The sequence below is a fragment of the Mastomys coucha genome, unplaced genomic scaffold, assembly GCF_008632895.1.
Source record: "Mastomys coucha isolate ucsf_1 unplaced genomic scaffold, UCSF_Mcou_1 pScaffold3, whole genome shotgun sequence".
NCBI classification, from domain to species: domain Eukaryota; kingdom Metazoa; phylum Chordata; class Mammalia; order Rodentia; family Muridae; genus Mastomys; species Mastomys coucha.
Genome location: NW_022196909.1, coordinates 39235265 through 39256787, shown reverse-complemented (window position 1 = coordinate 39256787; position 21523 = coordinate 39235265). Strand labels below are relative to the sequence as shown.

Below are 21523 nucleotides of genomic sequence, written 5' to 3'. Positions count from 1 at the left end.
GTTGCCACACCTGAGAAAGTTTGGGACAGAGAGCATAGCCACCATGTAGGAGCTAGGGGAGAGTGACCCAAGAGGGCTGCCTAACTGGGTCTAGGGCAACAAAGATAAAATATAGGATTTAGTAAGTAATAACTTAGGAGTATCCTGTGGAGGTGGAGTAGCCATGTGGCGGTAAGGAAGTGGCCCGGCCATTGAGCTGTTTAGGCATAGCAAAATATAAAGGCTGAGTGTGTCTTTCATCCAGGAACCTAGAACATTGGGTGGGTAGCGAGGAATGCATCACTGCTGGGATTAATATATAAAAGATATTACTACAAGGATAGTAATAAATTATAGCTTAGGGTTTAGTCTTTAAAGAAACCCTGGGTCCTGAATTTTGCTTTTTAAAGTATCTTCACCAAACACATATAAGCATTTAAGAATATAATATTTGTCCTAATTCTCCATTGAAATCACTATGTAAATATTTCCAGAAATTTACAATGTAGTTATCATAACTAAAAAAAAAAACCCTTTATATAATTGCTTGCTTTTTCTCTATACAGGCTGATTTCAAATATTGTAGAAATCTTCATGTATACACTGTTGGGATGCTTTGTGTGACATCATAAGAATAAATGTGGTCAAAACAAAAAGAAGAAGCATGTGACTCACAAAGGTCTAGTGATAGCTTGGTTATGTACATATTTCACATCTAGGTCAGTTAATTCTTCCTTATGAGCCATATCTTTACCGCCCTTCACTTATTCCTATGAAAGTCAACATTGCCATCCTACAGAACATGCACTGAGTCACTAATAACTGACCCTCCGTAATTTTAAATTCACATTTAGAAATTTAAATTCTAGAACAGAAAAGTTTGTGAACAAAATTGTTTTAACTATGCTTTTAATCAGGTATTTAAAACAGTTCAACACGTGTTGAACACAACCCCAACACACAGTCCTATAAAATGCCTCATGGAGACACTTGACTTTATCAATGGAGTCTTTGGAATCCGGTTTCTTCTCATACTCCCCCGCAGACTTTACTGTGGCCCAGAGCATGTCATGGCACTCAGCACCTTCCGCAGCCCGACAGACAGTGTTTGCACACACTTGTCCTCACCTCCTGGACTGTAACTGTGCTTCACAAGCAGGCTTTGCTATAAACCCTCATGGAGTAAAATGAAAGGGATTTTTTAAATGGCCCTTTTAGGGTTACTGTTGAGGCTTGGTCTTTTGCTACATGTCATAATGCTAATACGGGTTTCCAAAGATTTGGTTGTCCCAGGGATGTGAGTATGCTCATGTACACCGAGTGATGCTATGTGGCCTTGCTCCGTAATTTAAAACTATTGGTTGAATAACGATGCCGACAACCTATATAGCTTGGCAGAAGAAAGGTAGGTGGGGCTCTTATTCCTGGGTTTGGGTGTCTGAGGAGAAGAGAGAGAGTAGAGAGAGAAGAAAAGCAGTCCAGATGGAACATGGGAAGCCATATCTCAGGGTTCTTGATTGGGAGGTAGACACTAATAGCCTACAGGGTAGACATCTGCCTAGCTCTAGTGCTGATTAAGGCCTTATTAGAAATATACAAGTTTTGTGTCTTTTATCTGGGAACTTAATGATCGAAGGCAGGGTAGAAACCACCAACTGAGATTAAGTAATGACTACAACAGATAGACCATTGTGTATTTTATTCTTTGATATTGCATCAAAATTTAAATGTACATTTCTACAACCCTGGGTTTCATTTGAAATCTGAAGCAATGATCACAAATATGAAAATCTATTCATTTTTTTCTTATAGTTCTTAGTGAATCTTTTGTCCGTACTTCAAATCAATATTTGGTCACTTGTGTTTTAGACAACAGTTTCACATAGACTAGACTGGGCTAGAACTCTGTGTGTCCTTGCTGGCAGCCTTGAAGTTTGTATTTTCATGTCTGCCCATCTCTAAAGGTAGAGTTATAGGCATGTACTTCCATGTTTGACATTATGATGCATTTCAACATGTTGTCTTTGCCATTTGGATAATGTTAGTTCAAAAGAAAAATTCAAATACTGACACATTTCACTATGCAAAATGAAAAACAGAAATGTTTTTTTAATTATGACCAGTGATCTTGTCAGAATAGTCCCTGGATAATGAGATGTTGTCAAGTTCACAGCGGGAAGTACCAGCCTTTTAGTGTTGTGATTCCAACTGGAAGGCTCCAGTGTTGTCATCAGAAACAAGTACTGCCAGTTGTTTTGCTTGACAGGGAAGACTTCATTCACTCATTCTCTTGTAAATGACTTCCAAATATTCATCTTGAATAAACATATTTTGTCTCTAAGTTGTTCCTTCAAGTAGAAATAAAAAAATCTGTTCTATGAAAAACGTAGGTCGGTCAAACTGAATCTTCTTTTTGGAATTTTATTTTCCAATTCGTCATACAAACTATTAGAAGGTGTTAGTTGTTTTTGATAGCTAGACAGGTGATTGGTGGAAAGGCAAATGATAGACAGACAGACAGACAGACAGACAGACAGACAGATGTAGGCAGATGATAGAGATAGATAGTGTCTGTTATTTATGAACCAGCTGTGGGATTTGAGCATTTTTTACTACATAGATGATATTTTAAAACTATGTTAGCAAACATCTTGCCAAGTCAGTGAGAGCAGACAATAAATAGAGCACACAGCCTGAGCCTTGTCAAACATAAATGCAGGCCAGATGAGAAGAAAGTAAACCAAGAAAACAAGAAGTTAAAGTGATGTGGTAAGTAGACAAATTCAAGGTGTTGGCCTGAAGGCTGCTAGACAAGTGAGCCCATGTAAAGTGAAGGTAAGCATACTTTTGTCCACATTTTCTCAGATGTTGTCCGCATGAGCATCGACCTTAGGAAACTCGGAATTCTATGGCTTTTCAATGGAACACAATACAGAGAATGATGTGCTTGGGTACTGACTGGACCGTTCTGCTGGCTGTAGAATGACCATGAGAGTTTATCTGGGTGAGCCTGGGGTGGTACACGTACTTTGGAGTCCACCTCCTCTGACCATGAGCTTGCTGTGCAGTTGCTTGGGGGCCCACACAAGAGCAGACTCCTTTTCTTGATCTGGCTCTTCCTTTCGAAGTACACATGATTTTATGGACAGAGATGCCAGGTCCGTTGACTCTGTACACTGACACTTGCCTCTGTGACACTCCGAGGGTTCTCAGGGTCACGTCTGCATTGTTAGCCTTCAAATTTCCTCACACTTGGGTTTTCTTATACCGGAGGATTTTGTCACCTTCTCTGGCTTCCCAACAGGCAGACTGACAGGATGGGACTTTTCAGCCTCAATGGGCCTGTAAGTCAATGAAATGAATCCATTGGCTTCATCTGCACAGAGATCATGACTAAGGAATACGTCCAGAAAAGGAAGTTACTTTTTGTATCATGGGCCGTTTATTTGGATCGATAAAGCACCGTATATCAGTGAATCAGGCATGGAGACTATGTAGGTTTCTCATAAGAGAATGTATGAAAAGGAAACTACTCAATTAGGCAGACTGAATGGTTTGCTGGGAACAAGTGCGCTGAAATTGTGTGGGTACCTTCGACATCGTGGTTAAGGGCGGGAGGTTTGAAGTGGAGGTTTAGAAGCGATGGTCCAGGGAACTACGGCTTCAAATGATGGAACAGGATGATGCGCAGAGTCGTGAAGGGAAGGAGCTCAAGGACATACGAGTGTGGAACACAGGAAGAATAATCTTATAAAAAAATGGAAGAGATTGCCAAAAATTGGCAGGGAGAACTGGAAAATATGAGCCAACTTGTGGAGGGAGATCACTTGGGGGGAGGCTCGGAGGTCCGATTCTGAGGAAGTAGCAAAGATTGAGAAATCACCACACTGTAGCCTGAAGATCACAGTGTCAGTGAGCAGCATGAGGGACACACTAAAGAACACCAGCAAAGAATCCACATGGACTGTAAGAACCCTCCCTTCATAAAGTAACGGTAATGAACCGTGTAAAGACATGTCTTACACTCTACTCTTTTTTGTTTTGTTTTGTTTTGTTTTGTTTTGATTTCGAGACAGGGTTTCTCTGTGTAGCCCTGGCTGTCCTGGAACTCACTCTATAGACCAGGCTGGCCTCGAACTCAGAAATCCACCTGCCTCTGCCTCCCAAGTGCTGGGATTAAAGGCGTGTGCCACCATTGCCCGGCTCTACACTCTACCCTTACTAATCGTCTTCAATGACTGCTGCTTTAGCCCATGGTTTCACGGTATTTCATGTGGCTTCCGTGTCTCACGTAAACCACCGACTTCTGCCTTTAAGCCCTCCTTTTTTTGTTCTCAGTAATTAAGGTATTTTATTAATAATTATACCAAATTACAATATTTCCGTGTTAAAATGGGGACAGTTAACATGTTGACGTATTTTCTTCACAAGGAAAATGGTTAAACACTAAATACTCAGCAGGTGGTAACTTAGTCCATTATTATAGTACACTCCATAGCAAAGATATTTTCTATTTTTTCTTTTATTTTTTATTAGATATTTTCTTTATTTACATTTCAAATGTTCTCCCCTTTCCTGGTTTCCCTTCTGAAAAAAAACCCTATTCCCTCTCCCCTCCCCCTGCTCACTAACCCACCCTCTCCTGCTTCCTGGCCCTGGCATTTCCCTACACTGGGGCATAGAACCTTCACAGGACCAAGGGCCTCTCCTCCCATTGATGACCAACTAGACCATCCTCTACTACATATGCAGCTGTAGCCATGAGTGCCACTATGTGTACTCTTTGGTTGGTGGTTTAGTCCCTGGGAGCTCTGAGGGTACTAGTTAGTTCATATTGTTGTTCCTCCTATGGGACTGTAAACCCTTCGGCTCCTTTGGTCCTTTAACTCCTTCATTGGGGACCTGGTGCTCAGTCCAATGGATGGCTGTGAGCCTCTACTTCTGTATTAGTTGGGCACTATCTCTCAGGAGATAGCTATGTCAGGCTCCTGTCAGCCAGTACTTACTGGCATCCACAGTAGTGTTTGGGTTTGGTGATTGTATATGGGAAGTATTCCCAGGTGGGGCAGTCTCTGGATTGTTCTTCCTTTAGTCTCTGCTCCACACTTTATCTCTGCAACTTCTTCCATAGGTAGTTTGTTCCCCCTTCTAAAAAGGATCGAAGTATCCACACTTTGGTCTTCCTTCTTCTTGAGTTTCTTGTGGTTTGTGGATTGTATCTTGGGTATTCTGAGCTTCTGGGCTAACATCTACTTATCAGTGAGTGCATACCATGTTCTTTTGTGATTGTGTAACCTCACTCAGGATGATATTTTCTTGTTCCATCCATTTTCCTAAGAACTTCATGAATTCATTGTTTTTAATAGCTGAGTAATACTCCATTGTGTAAATGTACCACGTTTTCTGTATCCATTCTTCTGTTGAAGGACATCTGGGTTCTTTCCAGCTTTTTTAAGCCCTCCTTTTACATGTAGGTAAAAGTTAACTAGATGAGAACCAAATAAGATGTGTAACATACTAGGATGTACAAGGGGATAGATAGGTTTTATCTGATTCTTTCTTGATATGATAAATGTTCAACAATCAACCTACTTATAACTCTTACTAGTTTTATCAGTGAAAAATCCAAATGACCTCCATGTCCACTTTGATATTAGATGTTTTGGCTAAAGCTAGAATCCAATTGCCTTTGAGATGATCTACCCGTGAAACTATATTCAGCCTGAGAGAAACAATAGAAAGGAATTCTGTTTTATGTTGACACATGCAACTCAGTAAAGCATCATTTCTACCATCATTGGAGAGTCTGCCTAACAAAGAAAATTATGTATATTGGAATATAAGCTACCACAACATGTATGTTGGGTTTTTTTTTTTTTAAACTAGAATGGACATATATCCTAATGAAAATGTAGTGAGATTTACATTTTAGAAAGTCTATATAAAAGTATGATTGAAAGTGCAAATAGCTAAAAACACTCGGAGTACTCCAGGCTTTCATCTCAATCCCCCTCATGCATGCACTTACCAGTATGTCTGCTTTCCCGCTCAACCCCTTCCCGTAGTCGTCAGTCGCAATTACTTGGAACTTGAAGTAGGATCTTCTCATATTGTGGAAGAGCATGGCTGTCTTGATGAGCCCCGTGTATGTTTCCACTACAAACCCCTCTTTGCCCTCTTTAATCGGCGGTATGATGAGCCTATAGGCCATGGCACTATAATTTCCGGTGTCCCTGTCGGTGGCCTAGAAAGGGAAAAATCAGATGATAAATCGTCAGTCAGAAAGAAGGAAAAGCTACTGGAAAGCTTATTTCTATTTCCAAGGCTACTTATGTAATAATAGCAAATTTCTCCTAAAATCCCATTTCTCTGAATATCATTATGCATATGCAGAAGATACATTTGCACATCAAATAATTTTCATCCCAATGGCTCCGGGACAGTTATTACAACACATAAGGAGCCAGTCAATCAAGTTGTACGCATCTCTCAGGATTAGTTCCAATTTAGGCTATGGATCCAAATGCTGGGCATGGCAGAATTTATTGGTTACTTGAAGATCATCACATGGTTGTGGGTAACCCCCACCCCAATTTTTCAGTAATTCTTTTGTAATGGTAGATGTTTGTCTCTAAATTTTTCATTAATATTTTGCTTATATTTTCCTCTCCTCCAACTCCTACCAGGTCCTTCCTATTTCTCTACCCAGAAAACTTCACCTTCTGCTTCTCTCCAAAACAAAACAAAAAACAAAACAAAGGGAAAGGAAAACCAAAACCAAACAAAAATCAAAGTTTTGACCTAGCATGTAGTCTTCCTAGTGCCAGGGAGTTATGGTATACAGGCTTAAGGTTTTATCATTTAGGTATCAAAAGGGAATAACTATTTGGGGTTTCCATTTCTTCTTCATAGTGGCTAGGAATAGAATTTAGTTACCTTGGTTCTAAAGGCTTCTACTTAAGAGGAAGTTTTCCAGATATACCGTTTCAGAATTATTTCGAAGTGAAACACTTCAGAAAGAAAATAGTGTGGTCTGGAGTGGTTCTCAGGACTGAAAGGCACTGGCTGCTCTTCCAGGGGACCCAGGTTAGGTTCCCAGCCTCAATGTGATAACTCAGAACCATCTGTAACTCCAATTCCTGGACCAGATGCTCTCATGACCTTAATAGTAGTGCCTAGCCAGGCATGCAGACAAAACACCCATATACATAAAATAAAAAGTATTTTTTTTAAAAAAAAATGTATTAGCATTATTATACAGAATTGAACATAAATAAATATAGAATATATCCAAATCAAAGAGCAAAGTCTATACAACGTAGTTAATTCTTACACAGGTAGAAGAGGGTTTTCGAATGGAAGTTGTGAACCTTCACATTATGCTTTCCAGTTTTAATTTTGAGTATATGATATGAAAGGCTAAATGCAAGAGGGAAGCAGGAAGGAGTGAATGCAGATAGCAAGCACACACTGTGACGGAGCATCTAAAGATAATTGTTTTTCTAAGTCTGTCATGGACTTTGTGTTTAGGGTAGTGGATAAGTGCATAAAATATATTCGAAACAACATATATTAAAAACTGTGGATAAGAGAATCAGATAATGTCACCAGGCTACATGTAAATTATTCAGGATACACATCATTCATATTTCTGGTTTTTGGAATATTCTATTACATGGTTATTCATATTTTTATCAGCACTTAACGTAAAGCATGATAGAGTATGCATTTTTAGTTTGCATTAAAACTCTGAGAGCAGCTGGGCAGAGGTGGCGCTTGTCTTTAATCCCAGCATTTGGGAGGCAGAGGCAGGCGGATTTCTCAGTATGGGGCCAGTCTGGTCTACAGAGTGAGTTCTATACCAAAGTAATTTAATAGCAAGAAAAATACTGCTAAGGAAGCTACTGTTCTAGTTATAGAGAGTGGCAATGTCTAATAAAATGTTCTGGGTACGGATCGGAATTGTCTCAAAATGTTGTGATGCTAGCAGCAGAAATCAGCTGAGAACTTGAAATAAGGCTTAGGTTGGCAAAAGAACCAGGATTCTCACTTGATCTAACTGAATTACAGAGTGTTAGTGCTGGTATATAAACAATGATTATAGGAAATAATAGCTCACACGCAGTAAGTATGATATAAACTTGACTTGGCTTTCTATATACTCCAAGTATTTTAAGCATTTCAGGACAGCCTCATCTGCACAACAAGGAAAGTGTCTTATACTAACTAACCCAGATACTTCAACTCGAGATAGAACACAAACTATAATTCGTCCAAGTTGCTGTCATGGTTAATTCTGGTTGCCAACTTGACCGGATTCAGAATTACCTAGGAGACACAACTATGGGCGTGTCTGTGGGGTTATTTCCAGAGACATTTAATGGAGGAGGGGAGATGCTCCCTAAATGTGGGCAATACAGTTCCCTAGAGTGTGTCTCAAACTGAAGATGATGGAAAGATGGAGGAAGCCATGCAGACACCAGAATTCATCTGTGTGACTACAGTTGCAATACACCCGGCTACCCCGCGGTCCTGCTGCCATGCCTTTCTTGGCATGATGGGCTTTATCATCAAACCACGAGCCAAAGTGAGCTTTCTTCTTACGTTGCTTTCATCATTTAATTCCCCCCAGCAATAGCGTAACTCCAGTCGCTGAGGTTCCTCAGTGAGAGGAGGGTAGGCATGCTTTCTTCAGCTCATTCTATCACGTGATCTGATGCTCTGCTTGGCACAGTTGGGTTTGGGTACTGTCGTTCCAGGGAAGAGATTTCAATTAGCTTTCCATTCTCACTTACAGGAGAAAGAACGAGTAATTAAAGTTGACCTTTTAGAGCACTGAACTGTGATGACTTTATTCATTTCACGAGGAATAGCGTAAGAAAAAAAGTGTTCACAAGTAAATTAAACTGAGTCTGAACCAACTAACCTGAGACATGACTGTCCACACTCTGAGTGTCCAAGCAACTAAAGAGGCTTGGACAAGGGGCTGGGAAGATGGCTCAGTTAGTAAAGCAAGGGTCGTGCCAGCATGAGGGCCTGATTTTGATTTCCAGATATCACATTAAAAAATCTGGGCATGGCTGGCCAGTGAACCCCAGGGATTCTCCTGTTTCTAGGGTCCCCTGTGCTGGCCAGCTTGTCTAGCCTACTTGGTGACTCCAGGCCAGAGGGAAATCTCAAGATGAATAACACCAGAGGCACAACACTTCAGGTTGTCTTTTGGCTTCTACATGTACACACACACACATACACATACCTCTACATATATATAAATACATGCACCCAGCACATACAAACATACACAGATTTGATTTTAATGTACCCAAGCTTTTGGTTTGCATTAAGACTTCTCTTCAAAGAAATAATTTATAGTTAATGGAAACTTTGAAATATAATAGCCTAAAGTGTATCAAGTTAGGGAGTATACTGAGTAAGATCTTTTAGAAAAATAGGCATATCAATATGTATATTAATCAAAACTCCTCAGCCATTCATATCTACACTCATGCCTCAGTCAGACCCACATCCTTCAGGGCAGCCACTTGACCTGGCTGTATTATTCCTTAGGTTTGCCCATTTTCAATGTTTATAGATAGATTCAGCACAAGGCCTACTTTATGACTCAAGTCTTTCACCAAGGTTTGTGTTGTGAGGCTCAATCCTGTTTAATTTAAAGATAAATGCTAGCAACACAATGAAACTTACATAGGAAAGATGGCTACTGTACAATCATAGCAGTTCTTGGTACATTAACTAAATCAAACAGTTCTTACTGACTAACTTCCCATTTCAAAAAAAAATAATCATTTTGCTCCCTAATTCATTACATTATGAAAACTACAACACAGTCAGATTCCGTAATAGATGACTGAGGTGTTTCTGGTAGTAAGCTTTTTTTCTGAAGCAAATCATTATTCTGCATAAGACTCAGAAGTATCATTTTAGAATTTTGCATATTATGGTGATAAAAATAGTAGAAATGAAATAGTTTCTTTTTACAAGAGCAGCTTTAGTAGATACTAGAATCCCTGATGCTCTGTTTTTGTGCATTATGGAGTTTTAGCATACTTTCATTTCCACTTTGAAGGGACACCATACTCAGCAACCTATCTTAAGGATCTCACTTCTGGAGGTGGTCACAGAACAGCTACCAGGAGCTTCTGGATTTTGGGAGCGCTCTCCTCTTTCTAACAAGCACCTAGAGTTGAGTGACAGTTGCCCATAGAGGTAACGTAGAAAATTCCAGCAGTTGATTAGCTCTGGAGCAACCCAGTGTGCCCAAGATCAGCGTAGGATCATATCTTCTCTGAGCGACCTGAGTCCGACGGCTCAAAGTACGTGCCCTACAGTCAGACAGAGACAAGGACCAAATGTTTCTCATGAGGGAACTGATAAAATATGACGTGTTTAAACAAATACTGACTCACACTCCAAGTGCCAGCCGCAAAACTCAGCACACAATTTGAAATCTGGGTTAAGATGTACAAAGGTAGAATGTAAAAATGATTTTTTTTTTAATCCATTTTCCCTTCTGGCCCCTTAGTTACCATCAATAATGATTCGGAGACTAACTCATTATTAAATACCTAGGCCATAAGCTTTGGCTCATTTCTTTTGACTGGCTCATAACTTATTTAACACATTTAAACTATACTATGTCTACTGGTTAGTATGTGTGGTTAGTTACCTCTCCTTCAGTTCTGCTTGCTTCTTCTTTAGGGTCTCCTTAGCTTCTCCCTGCTGGTTCATGGCTGTCTCCTTGGTCTGTCTAGCGTCTATCTTTCTTTTATCTCTATTTCCCAGAATCCTCTCTTTTCCTGCCAGTGTCCCACCTCCTGTTTCCTGACTCAGCTCATTGACCATTGGCTAATGTATTGATAGGTGGTGTTCATTAGAGATTCTGTCTATAGCGCGAATACCTCCTCATCGAGAGCACCATCACTGTCTGCTTTCTGCTTTGAATAGTTCTGAATAGAATTTGTTCGCTTACTCTTACATTTTGTTTAATGTTGAGGAGGACTTCACTAAGTACCCCTTCAAAGCTCATTTTTAACTTCTGTTTCTTATCTGTCAATGAGATGAATTATGTCCAGCCAATGTTATTGTAAATATGTATCTCTCTGTCTCTGTCTCTCTCTGTCTCTGTCTCTCTCTCTCTACATATATATATATATACATATATATATATATATATATATCTGCTACATTATGATGTGCTGAAAATTATGTTTATGTAATTATATTTAATGGCTAGGAACAGCATGACCATTAGAGATTCTATTAGAGCTGTTAAATTCATATAACAATAGCAAGAAGGGTTTGCTTTTCTATAATATGTTCATAACAATAAATACAGACACATAAGCACTCAAAATCTCAATTAATTTAGACTTGTCATTTTAGACATATAAGATTACAACTAACTCCTTTAAGATGTAAGAGGTTAGTAATTGATTTCTTATTGAGGTCAGGGGGGCATGTACTTGGTTTTTATAATCGTCTTAGATTTTATTTATATTTCCTTGTTTTTCTTGTGTCCAGGTCCCATTTGTCTGTCTTCCAAACCATCCTCCTCAGTTGGAATCCACAGACTACTGAAATCCACTTATTACTGAATCCAAGAATGTCGGTACCTAGTTCTCTGCTTTCCTCTTCAAGTTGCTTCTTTTAAAGTGCAGGTTTCATGTAGATGGCACACTTGGCTATTTATCTTCAGTTCTCAGGCTAGTGACATTCCTAGATCAATGCACTGCCTGATTGCTGCTCTAAAGCTAAATCTCACAGAGGCATTGGCCCTAGGGAAATGTCCGGTCTCAGGAAGATTAAACCCTAGTGCGTACACATCACAGCACAATGTGTACTCATCACGGCTGAAACCCCAGTCGCTAGTGAATTTTCAAGTTTGCCCTCTCCCCTGAGACATTAGGTTTGGAGTTCCCATTCCCCTCTTTTCTCCTGTCAAAGTCACACTGTGGTCATCTTGTTTTTGTCCCTTGGGTCATAAGTTTAGACCTTACGACTGAAGATGGAGAATTTAAACAGTCAGGAGGATGAGTGTGACCGTAAGCTTGCAATCTGACTTCCAAAGTGTGCTTTTGCTCCATTTAGAAAACCTTTTCTGTAAACAGCAACTTGTCTCGAGTCGATAACTTAGCCTGTTTGTTTACATGCATTTTCTTCTGTCTCCTCTAGAGATGCGCATATTCTAATTTACATGGAATTTCAGGATATCAAGTGTGACATTTCTCAGCTGTTCATCTTAGGAGTAAAATATCTTTACCTGTGACATCTGTCAGCTCTTACAATCTTAGAGTCTCAGCTGACCCTCCTCTCTCATCAAAGGCACATTTCATAGCAACCAGAGCCTCTCTCAGCTCTAACACTCTGTCATTACCCTGTCACTTGAACCTTTTCCTCTTAAACCTATAAAAGCATATTTGTTTTCTCCATTAAGACAAAGCTTTTACTCTGATGCTAACTGCACTGCTTTACCTATTTTTATAGTTCAGCTCCCTACCACCCCTTTCTAGAGTTCCTTACCTCCACCTCTTCATTGAAATGTAGTCAGACTCGTGCCTCTGCAGAAAGAGCAAGTCTTGTAAAGTAGGGCTTCGAATGGAGCTTAGGTTCAGATCTAGCAGTCTGCGTTCTTGCAGGGCCAGGGTGTGAATGGCATACGTGCGCACTTCACTGTCAGCTAACATCTGTCCGTAATTCACAGTTTCCAGGTCTGTGTGACGCCTCACGCACACAGTCTCACTGTCAGTCTATTGTTATCTTTCAAGTGAATGAGAGAGGCCACAGAGACCAGTAAACTATGGATAATCATACAAATCAGTGGTAACCCAGCAGCGTGGGTCTTACTCTACATGCTCACAATCCAATATGTCAGAATACCAGAGATTTAAAGCCCACTGAAAAGAACAGGAAACGAAGGGTAAACATTCTACGATTCCCTCTTCCCTCATGCAAGAAGGAGAAGAGAAGAAAAATAATAAATGCACATGTCAGAATCTAATGCCCAGGTTTCTTTCAAAGCTGTTATATTGAAAATGTTCCTATAGTGTGCTGTATGAAAGCTGGACCTTGGATAGTGATTGGTGCAAGGAGGTAGAGCTTATAGGAGGGGCTAAGTATCCCTTTACCCACTTCTGCCAAGTAAAGACATAGTACAAAGACAGCTATCTAGGAGGCAGGGATTAGGTTCTAACAAATCTGCTGAAACCCAAGTTGCTAATGAAAGAATGTATCTTGCATGTAAGTCACTTAGTTATAAATGCCAGAGTGGACAAGCAGAAACATTAATGTAATATGTAAATCTTATTATTTACTTAGTACTCTAGTTCCTTCAGTTTTCTGTTTGTTTACTTTTATAGTGTCTCCTTATGTACTCCAGGTAGTCCTTGGGCTTGCCGTCCTTGTGGCCCAGCCTCAAGTGCTATGATTATAGATGTGTATAGACTTGTACAGATGGTGTCTGGCTAAGAATGCAAAAGCCTTACTGTTGACCGTGGTTTCCATTGTTAGGATGGACTGGGAGAGCAGGTAGCAGGGTGTGCCCATGGAGGAGGATTTAATGTGACTCCCTTCCCAGAAAGCACAAGTCTCACAGTGAATGGAAGAATATTCCTCCCTTCTCTCCAGCTATGTGTCTGCCATTTCTAAAAAATGGTTTGAGAGTTGCCTTAGCTTAAACCCTAACACCAACTACAGTGGATCAGTTTCTCCCTGAGATTGCTCAATCAAATGTACCCACCCCATTTAGGGTTGCAGTCTGTCTTAGTCAGGGTTTCTATTCCTGCACAAACATCATGACCAAGAAACAAGTTCGGGAGGAAAGGGTTTATTTAGCTTATACTTCCACATTGTTGTTGATCACCAGAGGAAGTCAGGACTGGAACTCAAGCAGGTCAGGAAGCAGGAGCTGACGCAGAGGCCATGGAGAGATGTTCCTTGTTGGCTTGCTTCCCCTGGCTTGCTCAGCCTGCTTTCTTATAGAACCCAAGACTTCCAGCCCAGGGATGGCACCACCCACAAGGGGCCCTCCCCACTTGATCACTAATTGAGAAAATGCCCCACAGCTGGATCTCATGGAGGCATTTCCCCAACTGAAGCTCCCTTCTCTGTGATAACTCCAGCCTGTGTTAAGTTGACACAAAACTAACCAGTACACAGTCTCTGTTCCTGCACTATCATGTTGACCGAGCAAGAGAAAATAATAGAAATTAGAAGGTTGCGTCCTGGACTCTGCTTGAGTTCATGGGAAATCCAAAATCTGGGCATTTAAGACCAAAGATGTTCATGGAAGCAAGGCTTAGGTCTCTGATGGAGCAATTCTTTTTCAAAAATCTCACTTCAGAATATTCCTCATATAATCCTAGAAAATAATGGTTCGAGAGAGATTAAAATTTTAAGGGTAATAAATCCCAAAGAAGAAACAAATGTTAGGATATTGAGCTAAAAGAAGAGTCAAATCCGTAACTTGAAAGTCTTTGGATATTTGAATAAGTAGACTTAGATTGGGAAACAGATATTAATCTCCTTTATTTTAGAAACAATATTAATTTTACTCATTTATTTATTTATTGTTTTATTTATTTATTGAGATAGAGTCTCACTATCTAGCTCTGCTGCCCTTGAACTCACTATGTAGACCTCTGCCTTCTACGTGCTAGGATTCAAGGAATGTGCCACTATACCCCACTAATTACTGGTGTTTAAAAGCCATGTAAAGAATGGGGAAATGGTCGAGGACAAAAATTACCTTTTAGAAATAGACTTCCACAAAATCTCAATATAGGTAAATTATCTTTTAAAAATAGGAACCATTCCTTGTACACATTTCTTAAAATTGAAGAAGGTTCCTAACTATGTTTTTTTTCAGAAATATCCAGATACATAAATAAAAAACTATAAACCCATGTCATCATTGATTAGGTCATTAAAAAGAGAACAGCTAATAATCTTGGCTAAGTTAATGCTTAAAAATGAAAACTGACTCATCGGAATGAATCATGTTTCCTTAAAGAGTTACTATGTTTCTGTATCAGCTTATTTATACGAAAAAGGTTATACCAGGTTCATGACCTAGTTACCAAGAGGAAGGGATGAGAATGGTGGTCAGATTTACTGCCTTTTATGTTTTCTTCTGGTAAAAAGAGGAAAGCTATGTCTAGACTTGCTTGGAAATAAGCCAAATTCGGATATTATAATTTGACTTGCCTTGATTATATTTTAAAATGAAAACTCAGACACGGGCAACCACTGACACTTCTCTAAGACCTCATCTGGAATTTTTTAATGTGTACAGGTGCCCGACATTAAGAGACAAGCACCAAATAATTGGCTCTATCCTGCAGGGAATAGGTGAGATAGCCTGGGTAACTGTTCCCCTCTGTTGCCTAAGTGAATACCACGGATGCAAACAATATTAGTGGACTAATTAGCGATGTCCTTGTGTTAGTGGACTAATTAGTGATGTCCTCAGAACCTCCAAACCTAATCAAGTCCAATAACGGGGCTTTAACTTCAACTCCTCAATTAGACCCATCCCAACTTTTAGCAGCACAAAGAGTCTTACTTTTCCAAAGACAGAGCAAAAGTGATTTAGAATATAGGGCCAAAAACCTCCCCGTCTTGCAACCCACTGATGTGAACGTCAAAGTGTGATTATCACTGGCAAAAGGGACGGAATGTTGGCTTCTGGGAAATACTTTAACTTTACTCTTGTATTTTTAGAAAACACAGAGAAACTTTCACTTTAAAGTCCTTACAGTCAATGTGCGCAGCAGCTGATAAAACCTGAATAAAGAAATACCAAGGAGACTGATCTATTTACAGACCTATTCAAACATTTTGTAGAGACTAAAAAAGAAAAGGAGAAAATATTTTAAATAGAAAAAAAATGTATTTGTTTTTTTCACAAGAATTTAACCAAAAAGTGACTAAGGTGGGACATTGGGATGTAATATTAAGGTTAATATGTTAAAACAACTATAGAGTTAAATAAATAACAATTTAATATAAGTATATATTTTTTCCAAGCATTTATTGCCATGATCCAGGATAGATTTGGGATCCAATTAGAAGCAGCGGTGCCCATGGACTGCACATGGATGTCCAAGGTCTTGATCTATTCCTTGGCATGCCTGTTCCCACTGAAGAGCCAACACGAGTTAGAACAGAAACTGGATTAGATGGTATGTAGACGCCCACACTCACAGCTTGAATTACACGACCGGGATAGGCTATTTATAATTTGTCAACATTTTCTTAAAAGTGTGGTATCAAAATCATCAGATAGTGTCCAATAGATAAGGTACTGACCGAAAGAAAACTTTCAAAAAAAAAAAAAAAAAACCAAAACAAACACACAATATTCTGTATTACAAAAGGTATAATACAGAAAGATAAGTAGAACTTCCTTGTATACATTAAGGTCTAGGTAAAATATTGAGGCCTAGATGGAATGTTAAGGCCTAGGTAAAATGTCAAGGTCTACGAAACAGCTAACTGGCTAGCCAGCCATTATAAGGAGACTCTTTCCTATGTGGTTTCTGCTGTTACTAGGAAACTTTCTCATGCCCAAGTTGATTATGTATTCTGTTATGTCCTGTGCCCTTGGAAACCAGTCATGATGGAAGTCAGTAGAACTGCTTTGTATAGTGACCCCCAAGAAACCTGGACCTAAACCAAGCACCAGCAGCAGTTCCAATGTCTGTGTATAAGCTTTTATGATATTTGCTTTTTTATAAGCTCCTGCTTGGATGGATCCCAACATAAGAAACTGTAAGACATCCATTTTGAGTAGGGGGGTTGAGTAAAGTTTAGGTTCCCAAGACTCCCTTGGAAAACGGACATCCTACTTAGCAGAAACACAAATGTGGGCAACTGACACCCTGGTTGGCAAATTAAGACACAAACATTGGACAAGATAAGTCTCCTGCCACAGTTGAATACCTCAATAAATGGCAGCAAGATAAATGTATAACAAAGATATGCTTCTAAGAAAATACCCTATCCATAAATCCTGATTGGTGGAATAACTTGACATAGAGGTTTGTAGAGCTGAGGCCTAAAAGCCCTGTTGGATCTTATCTTACGGTCATGGTTCAGTTCCTCAGCCTGTACAAATGGCCCTGATTGGGGTGTGGTTTTTCAATAAACCATCCCTATTAGACTGAGATTGGTGTCTGATCTCAGTTTATGCAGCAACTCCCAGACCCAACACTGTATAGTAATTAAAATGTTCAGTTTCTCTTTTCTTGTAAATTATTTCATAAAATAAACATTTATACCTTGTGAGTGCTCTTCTCCATTTTAATTACATGATCAAAATAAGGACTAATTTAAGACCTTCCAAGATGATTTAAAATGAATTCTGTTCTTATCCACATCAAAATAAATCTATTTCTGCACTCAGTGGACATTTAGACAATAGAAAAACCCCCAATGTGGATATTCTTTTTTGAGAGATAAAGTGAGTTTAGTTTAAGTGTTTATTTTTATAACAATGTATTGATTTTTATTAGACTTTTCACTGTTCTTAAACTGCTTAAGCATTATTTTTAATAATTTATTTTTAAACATCGATTGGTGTTTTGTCTGCATGTATATCTGTGTGAGGGTGTCAGATCCCCTAGAACTGGAGTTTCAAAACTTATAAGCTGCCATGCAGGTGTTGGGAACAGCCCATGTTCTTAACCACTGAGCAATCCCTCCAACTCCACATTATTTGTGATTTTACTTCTTTATTTAGAGCAAGTTAAACCTCACACTCACATATACTAACTTTTTGGTTGTTCCTTCGTCACAGTGAATTCCATCACTTTGATCCAAATCCAGCTTTGTGTCCCTCACCACCCCCCCTGTGTCTTTCTTCTGACTACAGTGCTTAGTTTGCTTTCTGGGTTTGCTTTCCATAGTAGTTCCATCTTCATTACTATGAGTTTTCATTTTTGTGATATGTACAGGACTTATTTTGGCTCACAAGTTGAGAGGACATAATCTATCACAACCGGGCAGACATGAAGGCAGGGGGGAGCATTCGGTGAGGTGGGACACCTCACCTCTTCATATCTCAAAGGAACAGGAAAGGAGACTGGTCAGACAGCAGGATCTGGCTATACAACTTCAAAGTCCTGGAAGATCACTGCCTCTTGCAAGAACCACATTTGAAAGGTTTCTCATTCTCTTGAAATAGTGCCACCAGATAGCCCACTGGGGATATTTCCCATTTATATCCCATCATGTCTGTATTGGGCTGAGAGCTGCTTCTCAGTATCCTCTTTCTGTAAAACCTCAAGTCTCCACTCCATATGAACAGTCCGCCAGGAAAATTTTGCATTCTGATTGTCCATTCCTCTAGCGCTCTCATGTTCTGCTAACCTAATGATGCACCAGTTGGGGCTCTGATCATGCACCACCTTTTGTTTATGCAACAGTTAAAAAAACCACCAAACAAATAGCTCCATTTACAAGAAAATGAATATCCATCTGATCCCAGTTTGCTATCCCAACTTCTTGCCTCATCCTATTTTTGTTATTGATGGTTTTCTTAGGATGAAGTAACAGAGCAGACAGTTACCATGTACCACGGAGAGATCCACAGTTCAGTAACAGCAATGAGTCATCTCATTTGGGTTTATTTAGTTGAATATTAAATCATACTGAATACACGGAACCAGCCTGATACTTATTAATAATGCTTGTCTAATCATCTATACTATGAACTAGCCTACCAGTTACCTACATTTTTCTAATAATCTCTACTGTTTCTGGTTTCAATACTTTGAGTATTTTTTATACTTAGTCTTATCTCATAGGCTAAAGAAACACTGGTTATTCCTAGACTCTCATCTGGTATAAATGGAGAGGGAGGGAGGGAGGAAGGAAGGAAAGGAGGAAGGGAGAAAAGACTAAGGTTGATGGAGATATGAATGCTTCCTTCACTCCTTTCAAGAGAGCTGCCTTCAGTTACATGTGCCTTGCCAGTGTGTGTGTGTGTGTGTGTTTGTGTGTGTGTCTTTATTTACTATAATATGACTATGACATAATTATATCTCTATATTACATACTAGATACATTTTGTTCATGTGCTTGATGGTAATGTCTTATCAAGTAAGGGGTATTTTGTTTAAATATATGTAGAAAAATGTCACGGTGGATTCTATATCAGTATTTCGAGTAGATGAATTTAAGTTCATTTCTATTAGTTATTGCTATTAGCTATCTGAAGTTTGGCAACTAACTATCTAGAAGTTAGGTCCTCTTGTATAAAATGGGGAACCAGGACAGATCGATATAGACTGGATCGGATATTGTAGATTTTCACTGGATTTCTTTGTTTCTTAGTGTGTAGCACCCATGTGAAGGGAATAATTATCCTTCAGTTTGTAATGCCTGTAAATCTGGAAACATCGGGACAACTTTCTGATTTATTCTTTCCATGTTACAAGTCTCATTGTTTTGAAATTAAGCATATTAAATAATTGTTGAAGGACAATTTTACTTTCTAAAGAAACTTCACTAATTGATAAATTTTAACAATGTTATAGTGTTTGCTGGTTCAAAAGCAAAAATGTTTACATGGAGAGGCTTTGCTACAATGTTACTGCAAAGGAACCTAGTGATTCAGTAACTCATGGGGTGGAGTTCACTGTGGAGTCCTTGCCTCATAGCTTAAGATCCTGAGAGTGAGCTCCAGCAACCAATTTTAAAACAAAATTACAACAAACAGATAATGGAACACTTCCAAATGCAAATCAAATAGTTTTACCTTCCACCACTTTCATTGCTGGTGAATTTGCATCATATTCATGTATAGAAATTTGAGCATTTTTCTCCTAAACACACACATGTACATGTATATATTTTAAAGCATAACTACCTTTAAAAGATAACCTTTAATCCCAGCACTGAGGAGGCTGAGGCAGGATGATCTCTGTGAGTTCAAAGTCAGCCTGGTCTACATAGTGAGTTCCAAGACAGCCAGGACTACATAGTAAGAGGCCCAGTCTCAGACAAAAACAAATAAACAAAACCAAATATGCCTGTAATTTTGAAAAATAACCAAAGATTAAAAAATATTCTTATGTTTCAGTCCTTAAATTTAATAGAAAATGAAGAGAAGAATAATGCTTTGGAATATTCAATTTGAAGTGCAAATTTCTGTGAATCCACTTTGTTGATAATTTATTGCCTACCAATTAAAATAATAACACAAAGAATTTTATTGTATAAAGAAAAACTTATTTGTCCTGGCTTTTGTAGAAAAAAGAACATGTCAAGACAAATAGAATTCAATTTATGAACCTTTTAGTTTGGGAAATCACCGTAAACATTCAAAACCACGATGAATCTAAATTGCTGCTCTGACGCTAATGATAACCAAAAAGAGCCTTCAGTGTCATGAAAATGACACTAATTGTAAAGAAGTTCCAATTCACAGGTTGGAATTGGACTATGTGTACACACAAAACACTAAAATGTGTCTCTTTGGATTACACAATGTGCAACATCTTAATATAAAGACCACATTTATTCAAAGCAGTGGCTATTCAAAATGTCCTTCACTTAAATTGGCAATATTTCAGGGTGTTCCTCTCTCCTTCTCCTCCTTCTCTTCCTCCTCCTCCTCTTTCTCTCTTTCTCTCTCTCTCTTTTTCCCCCCTCTCTCTTTCTGTCTCTCCTCCTGGCATTTGTATGTATGTATGTATGTATAAATACATACAGATATAAGTATGCATCAACATAAATATTATTTCTCTGTAAAAATGTATTTTACATATTTGGATACAAGCTAATATTTTCTAAGAGGAAATAGCTGCAACACTGAAGTAAAATTATTATAAAATAGTCTTTGATTGACAGTATAGTACCTGAATATACCCTACCTGAAATTTGAGTATTTCTTAGCCACACTGAACATACATTGATAAAATTTCTTAGTGCAACCAAAAAATGACTGGGGATAAGGAGAAATCCACATTCGGTAAGCAGAAAGTAAGTATATATATATGAGAAAAAGCTTTTCTGTTAGAATAAATCCAATTTACCAAATTTGTCCAGTTATTAGACATTCATAAATTTTTGATCATAGAAATAAAGCAAGCAATAAAGTATTTTTATTTGTGTGTGTACACGTGTATGAGTATATGAGTGCATAAATTTGTGTGTGTGCATATGTATATATTTGTGTGCATGTCTGTGTGTGCATTTGTGCATGTGCCTGTTGACACATGTGTGTGCATATATGTATGCATGTGTATAAATGCCTATAAATGAAACATGATACGTGTGGAGGTCAGAAGGTCACATTGCTCCAGTTGGTTCTCTCTTCCATCATGTGGCTGCCAGAGATTGAACTTGGGACAAGCATAAGTTAGGATTGATCATTCTATCATTTATTACTTTTTGTCATATACTCATCATCCATAGCTGTGTTGCAACTACTTTGCAAACCTTTCTTTCAAGCAGAAATTTGCCATGTACTTTGACCATATCTATCCCCCCATACACTCTTGTCTTAGTCAGGGTTTCTATT

The 21523-nt window shown here is 38.8% G+C and overlaps 1 protein-coding gene across 21 annotated transcripts in view; it reads right to left on the bottom strand.

Moving 5' to 3' along the window:
* The window catches only part of Pcdh15 (protocadherin related 15), a 1206525-nt gene that overhangs the window by 51859 nt on the left and 1133143 nt on the right, over positions 1-21523 (bottom strand). For all 21 annotated transcript variants that reach the window (XR_004112186.1, XM_031346915.1, XM_031346916.1 and 18 more), the window contains one exon: positions 6008-6223. Coding sequence is in view for 20 of the 21 variants with exons in the window: in XM_031346915.1 (XP_031202775.1) it covers positions 6008-6223 (216 nt within the window). In the remaining variant the exon portion in view is untranslated. The remainder of the gene's footprint in view (positions 1-6007; positions 6224-21523) is intronic.